The 26,362-nt window shown below is 39.0% G+C and overlaps 1 protein-coding gene across 1 annotated transcript in view; it reads left to right on the forward strand.

Annotated features, from left to right (window-relative positions):
* The window catches only part of RARS2 (arginyl-tRNA synthetase 2, mitochondrial), a 73,887-nt gene that overhangs the window by 4,565 nt on the left and 42,960 nt on the right, over nt 1–26,362 (forward strand). Inside the window, exons 2-5 of the mRNA XM_059701001.1 lie at nt 3,791–3,864; nt 8,415–8,514; nt 9,848–9,931; nt 22,930–23,027. Coding sequence (XP_059556984.1) covers nt 3,791–3,864; nt 8,415–8,514; nt 9,848–9,931; nt 22,930–23,027 — 356 coding nt within the window. The remainder of the gene's footprint in view (nt 1–3,790; nt 3,865–8,414; nt 8,515–9,847; nt 9,932–22,929; nt 23,028–26,362) is intronic.

Below are 26,362 nucleotides of genomic sequence, written 5' to 3' on the forward strand. Positions count from 1 at the left end.
TCTATCTTCCCACAAAAGTTCCTTCTCTGATTCTTTCTACCCATGCAACACCAAATCAAGATTTACTTCCTGTACTTGGGGAATGTGTTGTGTTTTCACTGGGAGGCTCCTCAGTGTACTGTCCTAGAATCTGCACTTAGGCTGGAAAGTGCTGAAATTCACTTCTGTTTTACTCTTCCCGAAACTCTGTAGCATCACCTATTCATCAGTGAAAAAAAAAATAATGGAATTCATTCCATTTTTCTCTCTCTCCAGATTTGGGGTATTAATGAGAATTGTTAATTCATGTCAGGAGCCTTGCCAAACAGGCTGCATCCATTCCTCTTCAAAATCTGTATCTTTCCTTGGCTGTTACTTTAAGTGTATATCTTGGGACTGTGCCTATCTGTTGTATTTGATAATGGAGAACCGGATAACCTACATACTTATTACGTACCATCCTTCCTTCCTCTTCTCCCTCCTTTTCATTTTAATTTGAAAATAGGTGGGAATTGGGAGGTGGGAGAGTATATACAGAAGCCTTCATTCCACTACTTTATCCCAGTATTTCTTTTAGGGTTTTATTTTGTTTTTAATTATGGGGAAAGATACATAACATAAAATTTACCATCTTAACTATTTGTAAATGTACAGTTCAGTAGCATTAGATACATTCACATTGTTATGCAACCATCACCACCAACCATCTCCAGAATTCTTTTAACCTTGCAAAACTGAACCCCAGTCCCTTCTTTTTGTTTTTTAATTTGCATCATATAAGAATGTTTCTGTGCCTTTGTAAAACTACTATTGAAGATACTTTCTATTTTGGTGTTCATATCTCCATGTGAATATAACTTGGTCTTCGAATTTACTTTTAGGAAAAGTTGGTTCCTCCTGACTTGCTAGATCTAGCCTAATATATAAAAAGCCAGGGGCCGTCATGACCAAAACAACCTGGAGATGACCGAACAGCAGGCTGCGTGGGGCGACCAGGCCAGCAGGGGGGTTAGTGAGGGACGACCAAACGACTGACCAGCAGGCTGCATGGGACGACCAGGCTGTAAGGGGGGGCAGTTGGGGGCAACCAGGCCAGCGGGGGCAGGGGGGGGGTTGGGGGGCAGTTAGGGACAATCAGGCTGGCAGACAGGTGAGCAGTTAGGAGCCATTGTCCCGGATTGTGAGAGGGATGTCCAACTGCCGGTTTAGGCCTGATTCCAACCGGTAGTCGGACATCCCCCAAGGGTTTCCAGGTTGGAGAGGGTGCAGGCTGGGCTGAGGGCACCCTCCCTCCCATGCATGAATTTTGTGCACCGTGCCTGTAGTTACTAGATAAAACATGCTGTGTAGTTATGCCCTTTGTACCTTGGTTTTCAAGAAGCATAGTTACTATCTTTAGCTTGGTTTTCTGGTATAATTTTACACCTTCATTTTATTTATATGTTCTTAAGCCCCCCTCGGAGCCCTTTTGGAGCAAATAAATGTAATTTAAAAAAGAAACATTTAAAAGAGTTTTTAGTTTATGTAAGAAATTTTTTGTTTTGTTCACTTGAATTAAACTTTAAAACTTTCCTACATCACTTTTTTTCCCCCCAGCAAAGTTTAGTTTTATTTAAGAAAGGCAGAAAATGTTAGTGGTTGTGGATGTTTTGAGATGTAGAAGGAAATAGGATTTATTACATCCTAATTATGTGACACATTTTTCTTAATCCTCACAAGAGCCCTACCTGGTTTCTTATTTAATAGATTTATTATCCCCGTTTGTCAGATGTGTAAACTTAAGTTCATGCATGTAAAATGACTTTCCCAAGGATGCAAAGCTATTAAAACTAGAACTGGAATTTGAACCCATTTTTTTCTAAGAGAAATTATAACAGAACCTTTATTACTGAGAATCTCTATTGGCAGGAATATTTTGTAGTATAAATAAGAAGTATTGCAGCTTTCATTCTATAAATGCTTTGAAAATATCTACTTCTGAGAAAATATCCTAAAGAAATACCTTTTTGTAGGGGATACAGTAATGGCAGTTCCTAAAGACCAGAATTTAAAAATAAAGATTGCACTTTAAAATTTAAAAATCAACCTTTACTAGATCAAAGCAGAAATGTACAGAGCATCTTAAAGAGAAATGACAGCTCCTGGTCGGCAAGTTTTGACTTTTTTTTTAATGTTTGTGAAATTCAACATTTTTTTTTTTTTACAATTTGAAGGTAATACTACCAGTTAGGAGACAGTACTTTTAGTTTTATTCTTCTCTGGAATAGTTACAAACACATCTGAAGAAGAGTTCTTCCTACATTCTTTACTTCCTATTTACCCCATTTCTCCCTTGTCTTATCCCTCAACAGCCATGGTTTGTCCATTGCAAAGGCTTCATGAAAATTAAGGAGACAAGGAGAAAAGAGGAAGGCAGTTCTAAATTCATTATGGCAATACTGCTATCTCAATCTTTTCATGCATTGCTCATTGAAAGGATATATGTATGACACGGGTTGGCTGTAGGTTCTGGTTTTAGATTGCTTGTGTTAACATCTGAGCTTTTTCACTTAGGCATGTTACATAAATTCTCTGTATTTCAGTTTCATCGTTCTTGAAATAAATTCTATAATATGTGAAAGTCACGGAATTATTTCAAAGAAAAATTAAGGCATGTAAGATGTGCCTGTCCTGTAAGAATCATTCAATAAATAGGACTGACTAAAGCAATAGTTCATAACTATGGCTATGCATTATATTCATTCAAGGAACTTTTTAAAAATACAAATGCCCCTGCCCCTGCTGTTCTAGCTAACCTTTAATAGGGCCTGGGGATCATATTTTTCTCCCTTTATTTATTTGTTTATTTTTAAGTGCCATGAGATTTTTATCTCTCTTGTTCATTGCTATATCCCCAATTTCTAGAACAATGCCTGGCACAAATTAGGCAGTCAATAAATACTTTATTAACGAATAAAATGAATTATCTTTGATTCCTCAGTGGTTCATCTCTTTTAGGAAAAAACATTAACTCATTTTTAAATTTATAAGTGCAAAATTCTTTTTTTTAAAATACATTTTGTTGATTTTTTACAGAGAGGAAGGGAGAGAGAGAGTTAGAAACATCGATGAGAGAGAAACATCGATCAGCTGCCTCCTGCACATCTCCTACTGGGGATGTGCCCGCAACCCAGGTACATGCCCTTGACCCGAATCGAACTTGCGACCTTTCAGTCCGCAGGCTGACGCCCTATCCACTGAGCCAAACCGGTTTCGGCGCAAAATTCTTTTTTTGAGGGGGTGGGGGACATTATGTTTGCTACTTATAGTCACACCCTCTTCTCATCCTCAGTCCCTGGAAACCATGATCTATTCTTCATCCTTACAGTTTGGGGTTTTCCGGAATTTTAAGTAAATTGAATCATACACTATATAGCTTTTTAAAAAATATATATTTTATTGATTTTTTACAGAGAGGAAGGGAGAGGGATAGAGAGTTAGAAACATCGATGAGAGAGAAGCATCAATCAGCTGCCTCCTGCACACCCCTTACTGGGGATGTGCCTGCAACCAAGGTACATGCCCTTGACTGGAATCGAACCTGGGTCCCTTCAGTCCGCAGGCCGACACTCTATCCACTGAGCCAAACCAGCTAGGGCCACTATATAGCTTTTTGAGTCTGGCCATTGTCACTTAGCATATTGCATTTGAGGTTCATTTATGTTGTTAAGTGTCTCAATATTCCTTTTTCTGCTAAGCACTGTTACAGTGAACCTGGAACAAATATATTAACAATCTTGCTCTGTTTTGTTTTGTTTTTCTTTATTTTTAGCTTTCCAGAGTATTGGATCTTCCACCAGAAAACTTGATCAAGTCAATATCTGCAGTTCCAATTTCCAGAAAAGAGTTAAGTATAACATACTTGTAATAATATGAAATGTTGCTTACTTTGTAAAGATACCAAAAAAGAAAGTTACTCTTCAATTTATAGAGTAGTCCTTAAAATTAACCCTTTTAGTAACCTTATGTTGTTTTGACATTTATGCTAATAACTGTAATTATGGCGAAGTCTTTAAGAAGAATGCAGAATGAGGTTCAAATTTAATTGTGTAACAGCAACTAAAAGAAATAAGATTATGGTTAGGATCTAAGGGTTTTTGAAGGACTCGGAGAGATTATACACCTGATGCTTGAATACTATTGTACAATATTTACCTGCTAGGTTTTTTTTAATGGTTTTTTTCCCCCCTCCATTTGGAGACTCACGGTGTTACAGGGAACTTTTGGTTAGGACTACATGCAGCCAATAGTTTACCTTGTTGGTTGCAAGGAAAAATCTATCTCTTTGTGAGTTTTATCATTCTAAATGGTACTTGTTTACCATTTGACTAGAAAACTTTAATATTTGGATAAAATGCCCTCTCAGTCAATTAATAATGACAAGAAATTTGCTAGACATTTAAGCCCTAAGCTTTAGAAAGATGTAAAGATATAATCATCAGTATCATTATGTCCTTATGTTTTGTCCCCTTTGTCAGGAATTTAGATTCAGTAGGATAAATATTCTTGCTCCCAGGTAGGACAAACAGATAAATGGAAAAGGAAAAGAAAGCTACATGTAGCATTGTGAAAGAGAGCATCTTTAAAATGGCCTGCTGCAACTTTCTCTATATTGAGTTCTAAGGTCCACTGACCAAGGGGAACTTATAATTATACTAGAGGCCCAGTGCACAAAATTCGTGTACTTGGGGGTCCCTCAGCCTGGCCTGCACCCTCTTGCAGTCCAGGAGCCCTCCGGGGATGTCCGACTGATGGTTTAGGCCTGCTCCCGCCAGCATTTGGACATCCTTAGCACTGCCATGGAGGCGAGAGAGGCTTCCACCCCCGCCGCTGCCCTTGCCAGCCGGGGGCCTGGCTTCTGGCACACTAACCACCAGGAGGCAGCTCCCGCAATGACGTCTGCCCCCTGCGGTCAGTGCACATCATAGGGACTGATCGTTCTGATGTTTGGTCGATTTCCATATTAGCCTTTTATTATATAGGATATACACCAGGGGTGGGCAAACTTTTTGACTCGAGGGCCACAATGGGTTCTTAAACTGGACCAGAGGGCCGGAACAAAAGCATGGATGGAGTGTTTGTGTGAACTAATATAAATTCAAAGTAAACATCATTACATAAAAGGGTACGGTCTTTTTTTTTTTTTTAGTTTTATTCATTTCAAACGGGCCGGATCCGGCCCCCGGGCCGTAGTTTGCCCACAGCTGGGTTAGGGCATGTGCTGGGGGGTGGGAATGCCCGGGGAGAGGTCAATGGGGTGAAAAAAGGAGACATATGTAATACTTTAAACAATAAAGAATTAAAAAAACAACGACAACAACTCAGTAACTGTAAAAAAAAAAAAAAGGAAATACTATTTTTGTTAATGTGACTTATTTAATGTGATGTGAATCAATTTGCTCAGGTCTCGTAGTTCAAATTTGTCAATTATGGTGAAATTTCTATTTAATAGTGATCATAGTAGAGAAGATTAATAATTATTATAAGCCAGTAGTACTCAAGTTTAGGGATTTCATTCCAGCACAACAAAAACTCCTCAGAAATAGTGGAAAAGTAGCTATTTTTAAACCTTTTCTTTTAATTTAAACAATAATAAAGTAGAGGAAATAGATTACCATACCCCTACATGCCCATCAGTTACTGTCATTGTCTCATGGCCAGTTTTGTTTCATCTATACTCCTGTCCACTCTCCTTCTTCACAATGGGTTATTTTCACAGTTACTGCTTTTTATAGTCTAGACTCTAGATGTTATGTATTGTTATAGTTTTTTCTTAATTTGTTTTTCTATCACAAGAGCAAAACAGATAATGTTAAGGAGATTTAGGAAGAATTAGAAGAGAAAAAATTCCCATTAGCCTTACTGTGTTGAGACATCTGATGTTAGCAACTTGGTGTGTTTTCACACTTCCTCTTTGAATATGTCTTGCAGCCTTTAAAAACAAACAAACATAGTTATAGCCTGGCCAGTGTGGTTCATGGTTGAGCATCGACCTATGAGCCAAAAGGTCAAGGCTCAATTCCTGGTGAGAGCACAAGGCTGAGTTTGGGCTCAATCCCCAGTAGTGGGCTTGCAGGAAGGAGCCAATCAAGATTCTCTCTCATCATTGATGTTTCTGTCTCTCTCTTCCCCTCTGAAATCAATAAAAATATATTTTTTTAAAAAGCCACAAAACATAGTCATAAAACTGTATGTATAATTTTTAATTCTTTCCCTTGACATCAATCTTTTTTTTATAAGTATCACTTAACAATAGCTAATTAATACTCTAATGCTCCCCTTTGGATGTTTAGAATGTTTTCAGATTTTTTACATAATTCACATTTAAGAATACGTCTTTAAATAGACAAAGCAAAAGTTCCTTGTGGCTATATAATTGAAAGCTCCCCAAAGGGAAAATGGTAAAAGAGGTCAAGTCTGGTTGAGTTCCACCTACCTCCTTAAAGCATTTATTTTTCTTTCGGGTCTTTTTAACTGCCAAATAACCCTTCACATAATTTCAGAATTCATGTTTTAAATATTCCTAGTTTAACAAATGATTGTTCATCATTTTTAATAGACTAAAAGGGTGATGTTTTAAAATGTGTCCTATCGCTGAACTAATTGGGAATATTTGTCATGGTTCTATTGAAATGTTAAAATTTTTAAGTTCAATTGAACTACTTTATTATTCCTGTCTAGAATAAAATTGTATTCATGATTTTAAATAACTATCTATAGAAAATCATGTGACCTCTGTGTTTCCTAGATGTTTTGAGAGCCCACCTATAGGTTTATGGTCATATTTAACCTTTTATAAATTATCCTTGCTGCATGTTAAAAATCATAGCTTTTTTTAATCTTTATTGTTGAAAGTATTACATATGTCCCGTTTTTAAAAAAATCTTAGTTTAATCTTTGGTATATTCAAATCTGTATAATTTCAATTAACATTGTTTGTATGGATTTTATTTTAATTTAATATTTTTTCATGATAAAAATCTTTTAAAAAAATATATATTTTATTGATTTTTTACAGAGAGAAAGGGAGAGAGATAGAGAGTTACAAACATCGATGAGAGAGAAACATCGATCAGCTGCCTCCTGCACATCTCCCACTGGGGATATGCCCGCAACCCAGGTACAAGCCCTTGACCGGAATCGAACCTGGGACCCTTCAGTCCGCAGGCTGACGCTCTGTCCACTGAGCCAAACCGGTTTCGGCCATGATAAAAATCTTTATGTTTGTGTGTTATTCCCATTTTGTTAAATTTATATTTTCAATGTCCCACATTATTGGCACAAATACTTGACTAGGCTGTCAGAGTCTTTTGGAAAGAATAGGTAAAATAAATACATCTAGTCCTTATGTGAGTTTCCGGAGTTAAAATTAATCTTTGGAAAATCAAATTGTCATTTTATCATTAGAGAATAGTCTTAGAAAAAAAAAAATAGAGTACAGTTTGCCAACCAAGCTACTGAAGAACTACAGACAGAATAATTCCCAGGGCTCAGTACTGGTACTATTAACATCAGAATTAAGATCAGTATTATTTAACTAGAATTTAATTTTTCAGCAACACTATGAAGTAGGTATTGTTATTACCATTATACTGAGGTTACAAGGGAGATTTAAGCAACATACCAAAGATCACACAGACACTGATTAATAGATGAACTTGGGTTTGTAGTTACAGCTTAAATGTCAGTAGATGAGTTTGGGTAGGTAAATATAATTCACACTAGGCTGCTGGATAATGGATTAAGGCTCAGGAAAATTCTCAATGGTCATTGTTGACTAGGTTCGTTAATGTGCTGTTAAACGAAAGATACACAGGATTTTTTAGGCACATCTCTAATTTGAAGAGGGATAAGAATGGAGTCACTTGTGGCCCTCTGAAATGTGTCTTTTGTGTCAATGAGAGTGGGCTAGCCGCTACTAGAAAGTGGTTTAACCCACTTGCTCTGCCCATAGATTCTCATTCTCTGGTTTCTTATTAAATATCAGATGTTCAATATGGGTAATTATGTAGATGTTTCTATATCAATTAAAATTATTTTGCACTTTGACCTTTTGTAAACCTACAGAAAAATGTATAGAAAACAATGTAATAAACACTCATGTGCTTACTTTCTAACAAGTCAGGTCTTAATTTTTTCCAAAGTGGCTGCTCTTCCTATCTCACAGAGATATTACGAAGCTACAATTAGGTAATAGAAGAGGAAGAATTTCATAAAATCATAAAAGATAAAGTTCTAAAATACAAGGTGATGATATTTCTAATTACTTTTATATTAAAAGCATAATACCTTTTTCTTATAAAATTATGTCAATGTGGGAAACTCATAATGATTAATCTTTTTTTGTTATATTAATAATGTTTGTAGGGTAATAACAGTTTTCCCTACTTCTTTAGAGAAGTAGCTGATTTTCAGCTTTCTGTGGATTCTCTGTTGGGGAACAATGACTATTCAAGACCAGATATTCAAGTTCAAGCCACACAACTGGCAGAGAAGGTACTTTAGCACTATTACTTGTTTTTACTTTATAATCAGTTATTATTTTAAAGAAAGAAATACTCTGCAGGTTATCTCACCCATACTAATGAATTTAATAATGTTTCTTTGTTGAAAGCACCTTGGAAAACATAATTTAAATTCATTTTAGCCATGTACTGTAAGATTAGTATGATTTTTCAAGTTAGTTATAGAGCATTCTTCTTGAGCTGACATTGTTCAGTTTTTTTATTAACTACTTACAGGAGGACTGAAGTGTTAATTAAATTTACAGATTGAAGCTGGTTGGACTTCTGAATTTAGGAGAACAAGTTGATAAATTAGAGCAGTGGATTGCACTTCTTAAAATGAGTTTCTGAGAAACTGAACATTAAAATATGAGAAGAAATTATTAGATTGCAATAGAATTATGATTGCAGAGACAAAGTGGTTAGATGATTTAATAAACCTCTTTCATTTCTAATTTCTGTGATGAATTTGGTACCTAAAAGAGAAATTGAAAGGATTGTAGCGAATGACCAAGTTGTTAGTATAATACCACCAGAAAAGGCAGGTGTTGGACAAGTTTTTTGTTTTTTTTTTTAAATAAGGTTATTACAAAAGAGGTGTGTGGGTACCCTGAAGAATTGGAACAATGGAAGTCATTATCATAGAAATGGATGCTTAAAGAATGAGTGTGATAAAGGAGCTTTGGTAGCTGAGTATTTATTTGATCAAAAACCACCCCAGATTTTTATCAGGAAGTAAACCAAGAATAGAATCATCCTAATTACAATATTTAGTGTCAAAATAAAAGCAAGTGGTTCTTCAGTGACAAGTGTTTTTTCAAGGTCCATGGGTATATCAGGTGCTTTGAATATCTAGTTGGTTAAAATTTTAAGGCATATTCACTGAAGACAAAGTAAGTTATTTACATTTTATGTGTTGACACAAGTGCTTTAGCATAGGCCCTGACATAATGTCTTGTTCTGTGGCTTTTGCAACAGATGGGTGAGATAAAAAGAGTTCATTGCATGTCAGGGTACATAGGGTGGGAGTAAAGTGGTGCTCTCTCTCTTCCATGTCAGATGGAGAATTTGAGGCGAGGGAATGAAAAAGAGGAAGCGACTTGGAATACAGAATAGTATTCTAATCAGTAAAGAAGAAAACATGTTTACTCAATTAGAATGATTGATTTGAAGAGACTGGCTAAGGCTCAGGTCCAAATATGAAGACAGACAGATGATGCACCTTTTGCCTTTAGACAGTTGAAAATCTGATAATTTTAGAACTACAACTTTCATTGGGCTTACTTTATAATATAGCTCTTTTACTTGATCTGTTACCTTTTCAGCTAAAATGTGATACAGTGGTGACTGAAATCAGCACTGGTCAAGGGACTGTAAATTTCAAAATAAACAGAGAACTGTTAACAAAGGTAAGAATGGGTTATGTTTTAGCTCTTGCATCTTCACTCACTCTCTCTGTTTTAGCTACAGTGGTTTCCCTCCAGTTCTTAAACTTATTGTGCCTACTCTTGCCTCAGAACTTATGCACATTCTAATGCCTCTGCCTGGAATGCCACCCCATGTTAACTCCTGCTTATCCTTCAGATCTTGATATTTCCTGGGCAGTGGCCTTCTGACACCTTCATTTGTACACTCTCATAGCACTGTACATCTCTCCTTGTAGAATTTACCATAGTTCCTTTTACATTCTTTTTATTTGATTAATGTCTGTTGCCTTTAAACTCTAATTTCCATTAGGGCTTATAGTTTCTGCTTTTCTCAGTCACTATTAAATCCCCAGTTCCTAGCACAATGCCTGGCATGTAGTAGATGTGAGATAATTATTATTGAATGAAGTAATGGGCTGTGTATCAAATGTAAGAAAGGTAACTGGTTTCTGCTCTCTGGTAGCCTGTATTCTATAGGAAGCATAAGAATTATACAAATGCAACCATAAGCCAGCTTTTTTTAAAAAAAATAAAGCAATAAATAGTCCTGGCCAATGTGGCTCAGTTGATGGGAGTGTTGTCCTGTACACCAAGAGGTAGTGGGTTCAATTCCAGATCAGGGCACATACCCAGGTTGCAGGTTTAATCTCTGGTCAGGGCACATGCTGAGTGCGGGAAGCAACTGATCAATGTTTCTCTCTCCCTCCTTCCTTCTCTCTAAGATCAATAAAAAAAGAGATTTTTTTTAAAAACAACAATTAATAAAGATGAAAGATGGAAAAATCAGGATGTCCTGGAGGGTTGGGGAAATTGCACAGAGGAATTAGGTCTCACATGAGTAGGGCCATGGAGGACATGTAATTCTGGATAGGCAGTGGTATGAGACCTTTTGTTGAGAATCTCATCTAAAACATTAAAACTTATCATAATGCAGGCTTTGGTGTAGTATAGTGGTTAGCAAACTACGGCTCGCGAGCCACACACGGCTCTTTGGCCCCTTGAGTGTGGCTCTTCCACAAAATACTGACTTCTGTGCATGGGCCAGGAAGTTTCAATCGTACTATATGTTTGCGCCCACATGTGGTATTTTGTGGAAGAGCCACACTCAAGGGGCCAAAGAGCCGGGCTCGTGAGCCACACTTTGCCGGCCACGGGTACAGTATGTAAAAAAAAAACAAATCACACCAGTATTGAGTTGGTCAGGCTTAGTAAATGCTGCCTCTTGAATTGAAAATAACTATAAAACCAAAATTTCTAGTAATATATATATATATTTTTTAATTAAATCTTTATTGTTCAGATTATTACATTTGTTCCTTTTTTTTCCCCTCCCATAACTCCCCTCCTCCCAGTTCCCGCCCCACCCTCCGCCCTCACTCCCCACCCACTGTCCTCATCCATAGGTGCACGATTTTTGTCCAGTCTCTTCCCACATCTCCCACACCCCTTTCCCCCCCAAGAATAGTCAGTCCATTCCCTTTCTATGTCCCTGATTCTATTATAATCAACAGTTCATTCTGTTCATCAGATTATTAATTCACTTGATTCTTAGATTCACTTGTTGATAGATGCATATTTGTTGTTCATAATGTGTATCTTTACCTTTTTCTTCCTCTTCCTCTTCTTAAAGGATACCTTACAGCATTTCATATAATCCTGGTTTGGTGGTGATGAACTCCTTTAGCTTTTCCTTATCTGTGAAGCTCTTTATCTGACCTTCAATTCTGAATGATAGCTTTGCTGGATAAAGTAATCTTGGTTGTAGGTTCTTGGTATTCATCACTTTGAATATTTCTTGCCACTCCCTTCTGGCCTGCAAAGTTTCTGTTGAGAAATCAGCTGACAGTCGTATGGGTATGCCCTTGTAGGTAACTGAGTTACTTTCTCTTGCTGTTTTTAAGATTCTCTCTTTGTCTTTTGCTCTTGGCATTTTAATGATGATGTGTCTTGGTGTGGTCCTCTTTGGATTCCTTTTGTTTGGGGTTCTCCGCGCTTCTTGGACCTGTAGGTCCATTTCTTTCACCAGGTGGGGGAAGTTTTCTGTCATTATTTCTTCAAATAGGTTTTCAATATCTTGCTCTCTCTCATCTTCTGGCACCCCTATAATTCTGATGTTGGTACGCTTGAAGCTGTCCCAGAGGCTCCTTACACTATCCTCGCATTTTTGGATTCTTTTTTCATTTTGCTTTTCCGGTTGGATGTTTTTTGCTTCCTCGCATTTCAAATCATTGACTTGATTCTTGCGCTCCTCTGGTCTGCTGTCGGGCGTCTGTATAATATTCGTTATTTCAGTCTGTGTGTGCTTACTTTCTAGTTGGTTCCCCAATATAAGATCGAGGGTCTTATTAGTTTTCGTATAGATCTCATTAAGTTTATCGGCAGCTTCTAAACAGTTCTTGAGAGACCTTAAAAGTGTGGTTCTGAACTCTATTTCTTCCATTGACAATTTTGTCCTGTTTCTTTGTCTCCGCATTTTGTTATGCTTCCTTGGTGCACCCCCTAGTGGTCTTTGTTCGCAGTCTTATAGATAAATCTTGATTGTTGTAGCTAATTCCAGGGAGGGTTTGACCTCCAGGCCAAGTGGCTATGAGAATCAGCTGTGTCAGCAGTGAGAGAACTTCTGTCCTCTAGGGAGGTGCTAATCTAGCCTTTGCCTGAGGCTATCTGGCAAATGCCTCTGTGCAGGGCTTGGGCGGGGCGGGTCGCACAGGATCAACAGGGTGGGCCGGAGAGAGCAGTTTTGGCGGCTCTCAGTCCTGTCCCAAGGAGCTCTGCCTCTCTGAGTCCCAGCACCCGCTGCAAAGCTCGGAGAGTAAGCTGCCCTCGCTCTGACCGAAGCCAGACAGTCCCGCTTCTCCCGTTTGAGTCTGGGTCCCTAGAGACTCGCCTGGATCAGGAGCTCAGAGTCTGTGACTCCCTCCCGATTGAAAACAACAACCGCGCCCTCCACCGCCAGCCCGCTCCGCGCACTCCGCACCTCAGAATTTGACTTCAGCACTGCGCCTCCTCTGAGTGTCCGTATGCATTTCTCTTTCCTCCTAGTTGTAGGACTTCCACTCAGCCAGCGTTCCTGTGGTTCTGGGTGATGTCCCTTCCGTTTTTTGGTTTCACTTTTGAAGTAGTTGTTCAAAGCAGCAAACTCCGGTGTTAACCTATGCCGCCATCTTGGTTCTCCTCAAAACAATTTCTCCTAGTAATATATTTTTTCACTGAAAGAGAGATAGTGTTTTATACTTATCTCTAGATCTTTTATTTTTTTTCTTTTATCTTTTTTCACTCTTACTTCAAGGTAAATTAGTTAACCAAAATCAGTCACAAGGACAAGAAGGAACAATTCTTTTTGAGCTTTTTACAAAGTGTCTACAACATGCTAGGCTCTTGATAACATTTCATGTCAATTAAGCAAACCAGTGAGTCTAATTTACCATTTTTTGAATTAGTGACTTTTCTAATAGTTGACTTAATTTTGTTGAAGTATAAATACAGCTCACCAAAGTGCCTACCAAACTTTAGGCCATTTGGTAGGCAGCAGTATTGTACTGTTTTTGTTTTTTCTAAGATGGGAAAATGTACTGTGGTAGACGGAGTTTGCCTTTACAGCTGGCTTAGCTGAAAGAGATGTGATTTGTATTTTAAAGCACAGCATATATTAATAATTTAAAATTTTAATGGCCATGGATTTTCATGCTTTATTACAATTAAATAGATTTTCTCTGGTTTAAGGATGCCCATTTGCTTACTTATTAAAAAATATTCCCAAATTCTTCTCAGTTGACAACGGAGAGAATAAGAGTTAGGGCAGCCGTGGGCAAACTATGGCCCGCGGGCTGGATCCGGCCCGTTTGAAATGAATAAAACTAAATTTAAAAAAAAGACCGTACCCTTTTATGTAATGATGTTTACTTTGAATTTATATTAGTTCACACAAACACTCCATCCATGCTTTTGTTCCGGCCCTCCGGTCCAGTTTAAGAACCCATTGTGGCCCTTGAGTCAAAAAGTTTGTCCACCCCTGAGTTAGGGCCTTGAGAATCTGGATCTTAGTGTGATTTTTGTTTTAAAAGAATGAGCAGATTGCTCACATAGGCCTTCTCAGTGTCACAGTAAAGGTACATCCTAGAGCAGCGAACACCCATAGACTAAGAAAAGAATATTGAATGTACCTGTGTTTATAAATTATAATTTTTTTATTAACAGAACATTATTTTTATTGGCAATACAATCATAATTACAAATGGCTTGTGTGAACGTATTGGGAAATAGTCTCTTTGGGGGCCTCTTCTATATTTTATCAACCAATGGCAGTAGGCTCTAGATTTTTTTTTTTTTTTTGCCTTTTATTTTTTTTTAATTTAAATTATAATTTTTAAATGATAATACTTCTTTGCTCAAAGTCTAATTTCAACTGTGATCATTTGCATGTCTAATGAATTTTTGAGATCATGTCAAGAAAAAAATTCAACCATTTTAGGACCATTGTAAGTCTCTTTTCCTTTTTTTTTTTTTTTTTACGTTTTAGAGTTGGCAAGATTGACATGTAGCCAATGATCTATGTCCAGAATTTACTCCTCAAGCAGAGAATTGTGAATTTGTCATTGCTTACACGTGTATAAACTTAGACGGAATGAAACATTACCTGTCCGTGAATTGCAATTGAATTATTAGCACAGGCAGCACCAGGGATGATTAAATGTTAGCTTAAGTTTGGATCATACATAGTGGCTTAAAATCTCTTCATATAAATCATTCTCAAGGGTAGGAAGCTAAAATATGAAATTAAAGGCAATAGAAACTGCCAGATATGTGGGACTAGACCATACATTTTCAAAGCTAGAAGATTATGTGACCAGTTCATACACTGTGAAGAACTATCACTTTTACCAAACTTCCACCTGTTAGTAGCTAAAGGATGACTTTCAAGAGAAACTATAACTTTGAGTAATAATTAATTCAGTCTAGGGAGAGAAAAAAGAAAATAAGAGTTTAACTAGGAAAAGGGCAAATAAAATCCTGTTTTTTAGGTGTGCCCTAGAAATACAGTGGATGACATTTTATTTTACATGTACAAATGCATTTTTTATTTGCCAAATTACTTTATCAAGACTTGAGAAGAAGAAGAAATGATACTAATTTAAGTGGTTCTAATTCTGCTCATTATTTGACTAATTAAGTTTGTCAATAGGCAGTCAGGATGCATTTAATTCATGTGTAGTGCCAGTTGGCTGAACACACGGAAAGAATGAATAATTAAACACTTCTCTACTATTGACCAAAGAATTGAGTAGACAAATAGTTAGTGGTAGCTTATTTACAAATCCTGTTGAGAACTGTACAGAAATAGCAACCAGCAGAGTTAGATAAAATGACAAAAGTCATCCACAGGAAAAGTGATGGTGATAGACAAACAAAAAATGTCAGCCAATTAAAATATTAATTTGCTAAAGCATTCCAAAAAGTAAAACCTTTGAAAGATTTAATTTTTTATTATAAACTCATTATGCACCTAAGTTTACTGAGTACATTTTACATTTAGACATTCTTATTGATGAATCAATTGGCCTCTAGCTTGTTCATCTATTGGAATATAAGGAAACTTTACTAGCTCACTGACATTCTATAGTTAATAGTTTTCTTCTGTGTGGCCACTAATTTAATAAGCCTCCTGCTTATTATTTATCAGGGACTATATTATAGAAATCTACATAGATCCCGCCTTTTAGGAACTTACAATAAAAAAAGAAAGGCATAGGCCTAGCCATTTTGGCTCAGTGGATAGAGCGTCAGCCCGCGGACTGAAGGATCCCAGGTTTGATTCCGGTCAAAGGCACATGCCCAGGTTGAGGGCTCAGTCCCCAGTGAGGGGCGTGCAGGAGTCAGCCTAACAATGATTCTCTCTCATCATTGATGTTTCTATCTCTCTTTCCCTCTCCCTTTCTCTCTGAAATCAATAAAAAAAAAATATTAAGAGAGAAAGAAAGCATAAAAAATGGTGTAATGCGTGATGGGTATGATAATAAGATGGCTAATATCATGGAGGCGTTTAAAGTTGCAATCCAGGGGAAGAACCAAGATGGTGGCATAAGGTACAGACCTGTGCGTGCTGCCTCCCACAACAACATCGAGACTACCAACTGTAAGACAAACAGCTATCATTCAGAACCATGGGAAAGCTGGCCCAGTGGACGATCTACAACTGGAAGGAAAGAAAGAAGAGCATTGAGACTGAGTAGGTTGTGCAGAGGCTCCAAGAACGGAGGTACGGAGTTGCGCGCCAGGAGGGCTGCAACTGAATGCGAGGTTTTTTTCAATCAGAAGGGGTTGCAGACTCTCGAATCCACTGAGCTTGTTTGGGGCGGGATTCTGAGGTCCCAGACCTCTACGGGGAGAGGCGGACGGCCTTGCAATGGGTCGGAGAGTGAGGGTGGTTTTCTCGCGGAGATGCTCGCTGGCACTTGGGACGCGGAGACGCGGAATCGCGAAGAGGCGAGGTGAGGAGTCACGGAGAGCCATTGCCCCTTGCTCCGCCCTGGTGATTCCCAGAGACCCCGCCCTACTCAATTTACATCCCCACCCAAGCTGTGCCAGTGGCACAAAAGGAACCACCTGCGCTTTTGCAGCCTGACACAGACTGCAGATTTCAACTCCTCACATACATAAGGGACACACTCAAGAAGCAGAAATCAGGTTCAGAGGAAGCCAGAGCCGGAGCCGAGCCTGTCTGGGCCGGCGATGTGGAACCGATGTACCAGCAAACGCACAAACAGGTCCACCAGATCCAGTCTCACATGGGACACTGGGAGACGGCAGACAAGCAGTCTGTGCACTTAGTAGAAAACGAAATCCAAGCAAGCATACCAGATATTCAGCCACCAAGAACGCCTGGAGATTTTGTCCAGCAAGAAGCTGCCCAACAAAAGACAGAATGCCAAACTTTGTGTTGCTGAGACGGCCCCCGTGAGGCTGAGACGGCCCCCGTGAGACTTAGACGGCCCCTGTGAGACTGATACGGTCCCTGGGAAGCCGAGAAAAATACCACATGATCTCACTCATTTATGGATAATAAGGACCATTATAGACTGATGAACAAAAATGGATACAGAGGCAGAGCAGCATTGACCAGACTGTCAAACTACAGTGGGAAGCCTGGGGAGGGTTGAGGGTGGGGTAGGAGATCAACCGAAGGACTTGTATGCATGCATATAAGAATAACCAATGAACACAAGACACTGGGGGGTGGGAGAGGCCGGGGGAATGTCAAGGGGGGGGGGGTGGAAAGGAGACGTGTAATACTCTTTGTAATACTTTAAGAAATAAAACAAAATTAAAGTTGCAATCCAGGCTAAAAAAAAGGTACACCTAATTAGGTCTGTCTTGAGGTGAGAGGAGATAACTTTGAATTGGGGTAAAAATGAAGAATATACCTAGGAGGTACAAGGGCAGGCATTCCAGGCAAAGGGGACAGCTTGGGCCAGAGTGCAGGCAGTCAAGAACATGGCATTGTCTGGAAATCAGCAGATGATTATGTTTTGCACACAGGATGGCATGGGAGAAGATATGAAATTATATACTGTGAAAGGCTTTATATGCTCTGCATGAAGAGTGTTAGCTTTTTCTATGTAATCATTTTTCATGGTATGTTATGTGTACCACAGCTGGTACATGTGATGATTTTTGGTATTACACTAATGAAATTTAGTTTTAATAGTTAAACAGTTGACTCTTAAATAACACAGGTTTAAACTGTGTGGCCCACTTATATGTGGATTCTTTTCATAAATACAGTGGGGCCTTGACTTACAAGTTTAATTCCTTCCATGACGGAGCTCATAACTCAAATTATTCGTATGTCAAATAAAAAAGTGAATGAGTGAGACACGTGATGCTGGGCTGATGTTGTGGCGTTCACTGTGACGTTCGCTGCGCCAACTAGCGGTGGGGTATCTGAAGCTGGCTCGTAACCCGAATTTTAGCTCGCAACTCAAAGCAAAAAATCAGCCAAGAGATGGCTCATATCTCGAAAAACTCATTAGTCGGGACACTCATAAGTCAAGGCCCCACTGTACTGTAAATGTATTTTCCTTATGATTTTCTTAGTATTTTTCCTCTAGCTTTCTTGTAAGAATACAGTATTTAATACATATAAATACAAAAATGTGTTAACTGACTTTATTGGTAAGGCTTCCAGTCCACAGTAGGCTATTAGTATTTTGGGGGAGTCAAAAGTATACATGCATTTTTGACTGCACCAGGAATCAGCGCTCCTAGCCCCCACATTCTTCAAAAGCCAACCATGTATTTATATGTACATTATATAAGAAGGTAGTTAAGGTGTAATTGTTTTGTAGTGGTGTAGCTGAGATGATGAGGGTCTAAACAAGGCCAGAGGATAACTATAATTTTTGGGAGAGAGCATGAGCAGGGCTTGGGGATTAGTAGATGATTGGTTGTGAATATTAGGGAGGGAAAAGGGTAAATCTTAGGAACTCCTAGGTTTCAGACTTGGTTAGCTGGGGGTAAAAGTCATGGAAATGGAGAATGCAGAAGGAAGAGAAGTATACTATTTTGTTTGAAGTGCCTGAGAGAGCTGTCTAATCCTGAGCTGTATATATCACTCTGTGGCACAGGAGAGATTTTGTTAGGTGAGTAGTAGTTGAAGTGTTAGCAATTCCTACCTAGGAGATGTGTAAAGTAAGGAGCTAGAAGCAAGGAAGTAGTACAGGGTGGGGAGTGGTGGGGACAGACAGTGGAAGAGGAACCTACAGAGGAAACTGAGAAGTAAAAATCTGTAGAGAGTGATGTCATAACAACCAAGGAGGAAGGATAGTTGCAAGGAGAAGAAAGTAATCATCAGCTAAGATGGTGTATGAAAGTGGTTACCCTGGAGAAGGCCAGAAGGGACCGAGGCGGTTAGGGTGGATGATGAAAAGGAACTCTAGACTTTAGCCTTACCTTAATTGTTTATTTGTTCATTTTACAAAAGAGTGTATTCATAAAAGTAATATAATAAAATTTAAGCATTCATTTAGGTTTGGCATTTGGAATTTTGATTTGGAGAGCACTTTCAGTGAAACAGTAGAGGAAAAAAGCTCCAGGTGGCAGATAAGTCAAATTGTTAAAGGAACGTTTGGAAGTGAAGCATATAAGATAGTTTTTTATTAGTTATTTTTTTTGTTTGTGCCAGAGAAATCAACAAATGGAGAGTCACTTGTAAAAGAGAATTCTAACTTATTGCTATTACCATTTATGGAGTCTACCATCCATTACATAAAAAGGAATGGAAAATGAAAAAGATGCTTAGACTTTAACTTTAGAATAATCTTGAGAATGAATTTCTTCTCACTGTTTACCTCCCCACTTGCAGTCTTCTTGTTGCCCATATTCTTGGAGTAATTAACATTTAATCGGCCCTCAGTGTATGACAGACACTATTCTCTTTAATGTCTATATATTTACTAATATTTTATCTCTGTGTCCTACTGTACAATGTGAGTGAAGAAAATACTATTTTCTCTGTGTCCTTGGGCAAATACATACTGTTTCTGAACCTTAGTTTTTACAGCTGTTGCCCACCTCTAAGATTGTGAGTCTTAAAGATAACATAAAAGCATCTAGACTTGAACCGAGCACTCTGTAGATGTATCTTAAAAGTATTGCTTTGCTGTTTCCTTTTACCTCTCTGCCTTTTCCATTAAGCGACCATCTTAACCTATGATAGTGAAATTCTTTACATCATAAGCTGCACATTTAGGACTCAGAATCCAATTTGAGAAGCAAAACCAATATAAGAGTAAATTAAAGTCTAGCACAATAAATTTAAAGCCTTGAAGTAAATAAATCGTCACCATTAGCAAAAAAAGTAATAAAATATGAATTTTGTGAACTGTACACTAGTTCTGTCTTAATAACTAAAAATTAACCTGGAATATGTTTTGGCAGTTTCTGTATGATTTCCTGTTTTTATTTACTTATGTAGCCAACTAGAGGCCTGGTGCATGAAAATTCATGAACTGGAGGGGGGTTCCCTCAGCCCGGCCTGACCCCTCTTACAGCCTGGGAGCCCTCAGGGGCAGGAGGCGACCTGGGGATCAGGGGAAGGTGATGCCCCCATCACATCTTTGCTGTTGCCACTGCTGGCAGCGCAAGCCTCGGCCAGCCCTGGTTACCTGCACCTCGGGCCAGCCCTGGGCGGCTGAGGGGACTGGGGGTCTCCGGTGGCAAGCGTGCAGCAAGGCCGGGCTGCCTGGGGTTGGGCCCGGCCTTGCCATGTGCCTGCCGCCCTGGCGAAGCCGAGGGAACTAGGCACCTCCATCGTGTGGCTGTGGGCGCCGCCATCTTTGAGGGCATGGCAGTCAATTAGCATATTCCCTCCTTATTGGCTCTGGGCGCCTCCATCTTTGCGATGGTGTGAGGGTCAATTAGCATATTCCCTCTATTAGATAGGATAAGCATTTGTTTTTTTTTTTTTTTTTTTTAAATTAAATCTTTATTGTTCAGATTATTACATTTGTTCCTTTTTTCCCCCCCCATAACTCCCCTCCTCCCAGTTCCCGCCCCACCCTCCGCCCTCACTCCCCACCCACTCTCCTCATCCATAGGTGCACGATTTTTGTCCAGTCTCTTCCCACATCTCCCACACCCCTTTCCCCCCCAAGAATAGTCAGTCCATTCCCTTTCTATGTCCCTGATTCTATTATAATCAACAGTTCGTTCTGTTCATCAGATTATTTATTCACTTGATTCTTAGATTCACTTGTTGATAGATGCATATTTGTTGTTCATAATTTGTATCTTTACCTTTTTCTTGCTCTTCCTCTTCTTAAAGGATACCTTTCAGCATTTCATATAATCCTGGTTTGGTGGTGATGAACTCCTTTAGCTTTTCCTTATCTGTGAAGCTCTTTATCTGACCTTCAATTCTGAATGATAGCTTTGCTGGATAAAGTAATCTTGGTTGTAGGTTCTTGGTATTCATCAGTTTGAATATTTCTTGCCACTCCCTTCTGGCCTGCAAAGTTTCTGTTGAGAAATCAGCTGACAGTCGTATGGGTATTCCCTTGTAGGTAACTGACTGTCTTTCTCTTGCTGTTTTTAAGATTCTCTCTTTATCTTTTGCTCTTGGCATTTTAATTATGATGTGTCTTGGTGTGGTTCTCTTTGGATTCCTTTTGTTTGGGGTTCTCCGAGCTTCTTGGACCTGTAAGTCCATTTCTTTCACCAGGTGGGGGAAGTTTTCTGTCATTATTTCTTCAAATAGGTTTTCAATATTTTGCTCTCTCTCATCTTCTGGCACCCCTATAATTCTGATGTTGGTACGCTTGAAGCTGTCCCAGAGGCTCCTTACACTATCCTCGCATTTTTGGGTTCTTTTTTCATTTTGCTTTTCCGGTTGGATGTTTTTTGCTTCCTCGCATTTCAAATCATTGACTTGATTCTTGCGCTCCTCTGGTCTGCTGTCGGGCGTCTGTATAATATTCGTTATTTCAGTCTGTGTGTGCTTAATTTCTAGTTGGTTCCCCAATATACGATCGAGGGTCTTATTAGTTTTCGTGTAGATCTCATTAAGTTTATCGGCAGCTTCTAAACAGTTGTTGAGAGACCTTAAAAGTGTGGTTCTGAACTCTATTTCTTCCATTGACAATTTTGTCCTGTTTCTTTGTCTCCGCATTTTGTTATGCTTCCTTGGTGCACCCCCTAGTGGTCTTTGTTCGCAGTCTTATAGATAACTCTTGATTGTTGTAGCTAATTCCAGGGAGGGTTTGACCTCCAGGCCAAGTGGCTATGAGAATCAGCTGTGTCAGCAGTGAGAGAACTTCTGTCCTCTAGGGAGGTGCTAATCTAGCCTTTGCCTGAGGCTATCCGGCAAATGCCTTTGCCTGAGGCTATCCGGCAAATGCCTTTGTGCAGGGCTTGGGCGGGGCGGGTCGCACAGGATCAACAGGGTGGGCCGGAGAGAGCAGTTATGGCGGCTCTCAGTCCTGTCCCAAGGAGCTCTGCCTCTCTGAGTCCCAGCACCCGCTGCAAAGCTCGGAGAGAAAGCTGCACTCGCTCTGACCGAAGCCAGACAGTCCCGCTTCTTCCGCCTGAGTCTGGGTCCCTAAAGACTCGCCCGGATCTGGTGCTCAGAGTCTGCGACTCCCTCCCGATTGAAAACAACAACCGCGCCCTCCACCGCCAGCCCGCTCCGCGCACTCCGCACCTCAGAATTTCTCTTCAGCACTGCGCCTCCTCTGAGTGTCCGTATGCGTTTCTCTTTCCTCCTAGTTGTAGGACTTCCACTCAGCCAGCGTTCCTGTGGTTCTGGGTGATGTCCCTTCCGTTTTTTGGTTTCACTTTTGAAGTAGTTGTTCAAAGCAGCAAACTCCGGCGTTAACCTATGCCGCCATCTTGGTTCTCCTGTCTAGGATAAGCATTTGAATTATGTTTTATTTGTTTTCTACCATTGCTTGTTATCATTAGTATCAAAAAAAGTAGCAGCATACAATAGTTAGCTATGGAGTGAAAACAATTTTACTAGCCGTATGATCTTGGAAAGTTACTTAACCTCTCTGTGCTTTTATTTTCTCATTTGTAAAAATGATACTTATCTCTTAAGATTGTTGTGAGGATTAAAAAAGTAAATACATAGAAAATACTTAGAATAGTGCCTGACATATAGTATGCAGTCAATAAATATTCAGATGCTGCTTCTGGTTTCTTTGTTACTACTTGCTGTGAGACTTTTGGCAGGTACTTAACCTCTCTAAATTCTGTTTCTTCACCTGTAAAATATTTACTTCATCAATCACTGTGAGGAGGAACAGACAGCATGTATAAAAGAGCACAGATGTGAACTCAAGAAGGTGATGCTGCTGACAGTGCTATAAACGTCTCAGTTCCACAAATTAGAATGAGCAAACTAGCAACGTCTAGTTTCCAGTAGCAGAGTACTTAAGAAAACTACAGTTTTTTTCTATCATTAAATCCCAACCTTTACTTTTCAGACAGTGTTAAAACAAGTTATCGAAGATGGTTCAAAATATGGATTAAAAAGTGAGCTTTTCTCTGGTCTTCCCCAGAAGAAGATCGTGGTTGAATTCAGGTCAGTGCCTATTCTTCTTATGTGTTTGTTAATCAATTAGCTGATCAGATGAGAGTTTTACTATTTATAATAATAAAAGCATGATATGCTGATTAGACCGGACGTCCTTCTGGACAACCTTTGGGACGAAGCAGGGCTGCTAGGGAAGCCTGGGTCCCAAGGTGCCTGCCAGTGGACAGAGGAAAGCCCGGGTCCTGGGTGCCAGAGGGAAGCTGGTGCTGGCAGCCGGGGGAAGGAAGGCCTACTCTTGCACGAATTTAGTGCATCCAGCCAGTAGTTACCATATAAGGGCTCACGAAATTAACGTCTTTAAATTGATGCAGAACACAGCACCGTCTTCTCTAGTGATACATTTCAGTACTAGCTATATTACTCACGCTCCTTGCTGTTACCTAACCAATAGTAAAGGAAAATCAGTAGGGAGGTGGGACAATATCTGTTCCCATGCATACATCCTTGAAATAATGCCACTGTAAGTTTCTTGAAACTTGAAAAGTTGCCACCAAGGCTCACTCCTAACACCTTTCTCATTTTCACTTCACTGTTACCATCTCTCCTCCCCAACTAAGCTCAAAATACCAAAACCTTAGTCTTCCTTACTCACTGATTCTCTGGCTTTTCTCCTCAGTTTTCATTTCCCGTATGCAATCAAACCTCGGTTCTCTAACGCCTCCCACCTCAAATAATGCACCTCTCGACCCAACACCCTTCATGCTCATACCTGTATGACCAGTCACCTCTCTCTAGGCCGACAAAGGAAAGAATGGGCGAGTATGAGTCAGTTTACTACTAAACCTCACATGGTTAACCTCCCCGGAAAGTGTGCTGTGAATATTTGTGTGTGTCTGTGTTTGGTGGTCTTTGGTATTTTTGGTTTTGTTACTGCTTATTTTATTAAATTTTCATTTTTTACTGTACATTTTATGTCCTATTATTAAATTTTCATTTATATTTCATGTCCTTTTTGTTTTTAAAGTATTTATTTATAGATTAAATAGTACCTTAGACATGTACTATATATAAGAAAGGTTAAAAAAGGGAGTCATTTGGGAGTCTGGAACAGATTAATTCAATTTACATTACTTCTAATGAGAAATAATGATTCAGTTTTCGAACAGCCTTCCGGAATTAAGTTCAAGGCCCGAGGTTCCATTGTACTGCTCTTTTTGTTTATGCTTGTAAGAAACATCTAAAAATAACCTGTTCTATTTGAGTTGTATTCTGTAGGCTTTTTCTCTGGTGTTATTTGCCTATGGATTTGTCCCTCTCAACTTTTTTTCTATAGCAGTTACGGAGGGCTGGAACTTAAATGAGCATCTGAATGCTGATGAAGGCAGGGTCCTTTTCCCAGCAGCCATCTTTGCTCTCTGGCATTGCTGTGGGATGACCATAGCTGCCCCTCCCTCAGAAGTTTTCTAATTACTGTGGGGCTTACCATTGTGGTTTCAAAGTAGAGACAAACAGGTGGGGGATGGGGCAAAATTGATAGAAAACATTATTCTTGAATTTCTCCTGAAAATGAGATGACTGAAGAGAATGTTTTAAATATGTACTATCTTAAATAAACCAGGCAACTTTCCCCACAAAAGCAAGAGATATAATCACTGTGCTCAAGAAACTTGCTCCTTGCATAAAGATGTTGATGATAATATGTCAACTAACTTGCTTAGGGTCATAGCGCTAACTGATTCTGAAGCCTACATATGTAACCTTTACTGCCTCCCTGATACAGTGTTGATTGTCATAATATTTTGTCAGATGTCGGAGCAATGTGATGAAGTACCAGAGTAGATAACTGTACCTGGTAGGTGGTGTAAAACTTGTAGATAGCTACTATTGCCTCTCCTCTCTGCAAAGTCAGCCTTTCCTATTGCCTCTCCTCTCTGCAAAGTCAGCCTTTCCTATTTTGTTCAGATCAAACCTGCAGGAGCACAGTCAGCAGTTTCCTCAACACAGTCTTCTCCCATCCTCTGCTGTTCCCAGTCTGAAGTGTTCTCAGAGAACAGATTGAGGACCTCTGATTGGTAAAATGAGAGTCCAAAAGATGAGAGTACCAGTTTTGACTGTTAGTAACTGATTTGGTGATCTCAGATGAGACAGCTTTTTTCCCCTGGTCTCTTCTTGTCTGGAAAATAAGAGCAATAATATTTGTCTTTTCTTACAAAATTGAGAAAGTTACATGAAATAATTATTTATAAGTCTCAATAAGTTGTCCAAACTGTAATTCATTCATTGCGGCTACTTTGGTTGCCAAAGGAGTTGAATTTGTATTTTCCATTTTATTGATTCCCTTCCCAGTAGGAATATGGTAACAGAGAATGGCAAATTGATGATTTCAAGTGATCTTTTATCAAGGCTAAAGACCTACATAGATTGAGTTCTTCTAATCCTGAAGAAAAAATATAAAAGCTCTGTGAAAGCAAAAAAACTCCTCGTAACATAAATACCTAGTTTGAAAAAAATCAAAGATTGCAAAAGGATACTCAGTGAAAAGCAAGTCTCTTCCTCATCCAATTTCCTGGTTCTCTTCTTTGGGCAGTCACCAATACTACTTTCTTATTTATCCAACTAGAAATAGTCTTTGCATTTATAAACAGATCTCACACATTATATATTGTTCTCCTTGCCTTTTTTTTTTTTTTTTCACAGAACAATCTATCTTATGCTCCTTTAATATCTGAACATCCAGGGCGGTTTGTAATTTTTATTGTTTCATAGTAGTCTGTTGATTTTTTTAAAATCATCTTTATTGAGGTATAATTACATACTATACAATACAGTTCACCATATTTCAACATATAATTTGATGAGTTTTGGTAAAGATGTACAGTTCATGTAACCACCACTACACTTATAGTATAGAACATTGTCTGTCTTTACCTGTTTCATTGATTTTTGCTTTTATTTGTCTCATTCTCTTTTATTTTTTTTATTTTAGTAAATCTTTATTGTTCAGATTTTTACATTTGTTCCTCTTTTTTTTCCCCCCATAGCTCCCCTCCACCCAGTTCCCACCCCACCCTCTGCCCTTACCCCCCCACTGTCCTCATCCCCAGGTGCACAATTTTTGTCCAGTCTCTTCCCGCATCTCCCACACCCCTTTCCCCACCAAGAATAGTGAGTCCATTCCTGATTCTATTATAATCACCAGTTCATTCTGTTCATCAGATTATTTATTCACTTGATTCTTAGATTCACTTGTTGATAGATGCGTATTTGTTGTTCATAATTTGTATCTTTACCTTTTTCTTCTTCCTCTTCTTAAAGGATACCTTTCAGCATTTCATATAATACTGGTTTGGTGGTGATGAACTCCTTTAATTTTTCCTTATCTG

The sequence above is a fragment of the Myotis daubentonii genome, chromosome 6 (assembly GCF_963259705.1).
Source record: "Myotis daubentonii chromosome 6, mMyoDau2.1, whole genome shotgun sequence".
NCBI lineage: Eukaryota > Metazoa > Chordata > Mammalia > Chiroptera > Vespertilionidae > Myotis > Myotis daubentonii.